Source organism: Malania oleifera, chromosome 5 (assembly GCF_029873635.1).
Source record: "Malania oleifera isolate guangnan ecotype guangnan chromosome 5, ASM2987363v1, whole genome shotgun sequence".
Lineage (NCBI taxonomy): Eukaryota > Viridiplantae > Streptophyta > Magnoliopsida > Santalales > Ximeniaceae > Malania > Malania oleifera.
This window is the reverse complement of record NC_080421.1, coordinates 17,158,461-17,161,076: the sequence shown is the minus strand read 5'-3', so window position 1 is coordinate 17,161,076 and position 2,616 is coordinate 17,158,461. Positions and strand designations below refer to the sequence as shown.

Sequence of the window (2,616 nt, the reverse complement as noted above, 5' to 3'; positions counted from 1 at the left end):
ATAAAAATAGTACATCTCTTTAATTAATATTTTTTAATATAATATAAATATATATATATATATATATCAAATTAAATAGGTCACCTGACCTAAACCCGCTTAACTTATTTATTAAATGAATTGAGTTCGAGTTCATCCATTTATAAACAGATCACCTTATACTAAACTCAAACCCTAATTAAATGAATGGGTGACGAATCAGAATCACCCGTCGACTCGTTTTGTCACCCCTATTAGGATAATACTTGATTAGTTTATAAAATTTGTATACTATTTGTACATTTGTGCATAATATAAATATTTAGATTTAATGGGATAGGAAATATTCAAATTCAATGGAATTTTATGAATAAATATCTATTTACTTATTAATTTCTCAAGCTGCATTATTAATCAAGGCAGACATGGATGGAAAAGGAGGCCCCAGAGTTGATTTTAACATCCGTACTTTTCTTTAATTTATTAAATATTTTTAAGAGAGAAGAAATCCAACTCCAACTCCAACTCCAACTCAACTTATAATTAATTAAATTATTTTTCTAATTAAGAAGTAATTAATAAAAAATTTAACATGAAAACAATTCATCTTGATCTTGGTCATTCAATTTCTTAGGTTTAGGCCGATTCAACATATCAAATCTCGCAGCTGTATCACACTCGCGGCTCAATCATTAGCACACAACAAAAAACACAAAATTAAAATTAACAGCTTCATCCACAATCCACAATCCGCAATCAATCAATCTATCCATCCTGATTTTCAACCTCTCTCTAAACAATAATGATTCTTACGTACAAAAATACATACACAATTTCCAAGTGAAATTTCTCTATGTACCCACATTTTCTTTTCTATTCTTTCCAAAAAAAAATTATGAAAAAAATCAGATGATCAATCTAAATTTACGAAAAAAAGATGAGGAAGAACAATCAAATTATCAGAATGGGAAAACTTCGCTGCAGGCAAAGTCATCCGAATTGGCAATAGAATCTTCTGGCCACGAATCTCGAAGCAGCTTCAGCAGCATCTGTGCCTTTCGCTTCGCTCTCTCAGTACAATCGCTCTGCACCAGAAGCAGCAGCTGGGTCACCACTCCCGCCGCCACCGCCTCCCTCTGCGACTGCTCCGATGCCGTGCACAGCGACAGCAGCGCCCCCGCCGCGTATTCTGTCGCCCGCTCCGACACCTTCAGAATGGTCTTCACCAGCAGCGGCACCGTCAGCGCGTGCGCCGCGAACGCCGCGCACCCCTCCGGCACCCGGCAGAGCAGCTCCACCGTGGCCAGCCCGCGCTCCGCGTCGCACTTCTCGAAGTCCGCCAGTTTGTCCACGAGCGCGTCCGCGGCACCGGCGGCCACCGCCGCGGGCCGGGACTGCTTCACCAGGCACAAGGCGAACAGGGCTTTGATGCCCACTTTGAGAGCGCGCGGGAAGGCCAGCGGGCACCGCAGGATTTCGACGATTCCCTCGAAGATCCCCTCGGAGTTGCTGATCTTCGCCCGGAGCTCCGGCGACCTGATCCCCGCAGCGACGAGCTCGATGAGCGCGGCGGAGTTGACCCGGACCTCGATTGAGGAGTGGAATAGGAGCGACACAAGATAGGCCACCCGGCGCGGATCGGAAGCCACGGAGGCGCACTCCGACTCGGTGAGCGGGAACATTGCCAGAAGCGCGAGCGACTCGCGGCTCAACTCGGAATCCGAATTGGAATCGGAGAAGACGAGGGAGAGGAGGATGTGGCGGGCGTTGTGGGAGGAGACGATGACGGAGCGGTTCTTATCGGAGTCCCGGGCGAGCGAGGCGAGGCGAGTGACGGCGGAGAGGCGGGCGTGGGGGGCGGCGGAGGCTGAGGCAGACTGAGCGAGAAGCGAGCGGACAAGGGAGGGATCGGCGGGCTGCTTGGGAGTGGGGATGCGCTCGACGCCGAAGGAGCGGTGGGCGACGCACCAGTCCTGGATGAGGCGGCGAAGGGTGTGGTTGGGGATGACGGTGAAATCGGAGAGAGGGGAGCGGGTGACGGGGCAGGTGGTGTTGCCGGTGGCGACCCAGGACTCGATGCTGGAGCGGTCGTAGGTCTGGCCGGTGGAGACAGTCACGGGGTCGCGCATCAGCTCGAGGGAGATGGGGCACCGGAAGTGGTAGGGGATCTGGACCCCAACATCCAACGGCTCTAAGCTGCCCGGCATATTCTGCGTGCAACGTTTTCTCTCTCTACTGGTAAATTGTATGTTCCTCTGCGAAGAAGGAAGGGAGAAGGGGGGTGGGGGGTACTTGGAATGGGACTGGTTCTGCAAATTCTGTTTCGGAACTGGGAGTTGGTTTATCTTATACGAGGGAAGGAGAAGGGGCAGGCGTAAGGGGTGGGTAGGACTGCCCTTATCTGACTGTCCACACGTGTGGGGAGTTCGGTCAAATGAACCGTGCGACTGCGGTGGGGGCCGGCTGTGGATCCCACTGCACTTCCTCAGTCTAAAATCTTTTTTACTCCTGTTTACATCAGGAGTATTTATTGGGCGGAGGTGGTTTGTTACTTTTTCTTTTTAACTTTTTTTTTTTTACTGTGATCGGATGGATGGATTGACCGTGGTCGTAATTCATAATAACCCATTATTACGG

General features: G+C 49.1%; 1 protein-coding gene across 1 annotated transcript; it reads right to left on the bottom strand.

The window, feature by feature from the left end:
- Positions 1 to 735: 735 nt before the first annotated feature.
- Positions 736 to 2,343, bottom strand: LOC131155516 (U-box domain-containing protein 26-like). The gene has a single exon (XM_058108719.1). The coding sequence runs from the start codon at positions 2,184 to 2,186 to the stop codon at positions 939 to 941; it is 1,248 nt and encodes a 415-aa protein (XP_057964702.1). The 5' UTR covers positions 2,187 to 2,343; the 3' UTR covers positions 736 to 938.
- Positions 2,344 to 2,616: the final 273 nt, after the last annotated feature.

What these genes read in the sequence shown, in the direction of transcription:
- LOC131155516 (XM_058108719.1), bottom strand. Translation starts at nt 2,186, where the DNA reads ATGCCGGGCAGCTTAGAGCCGTTGGATGTTGGGGTCCAGATCCCCTAC.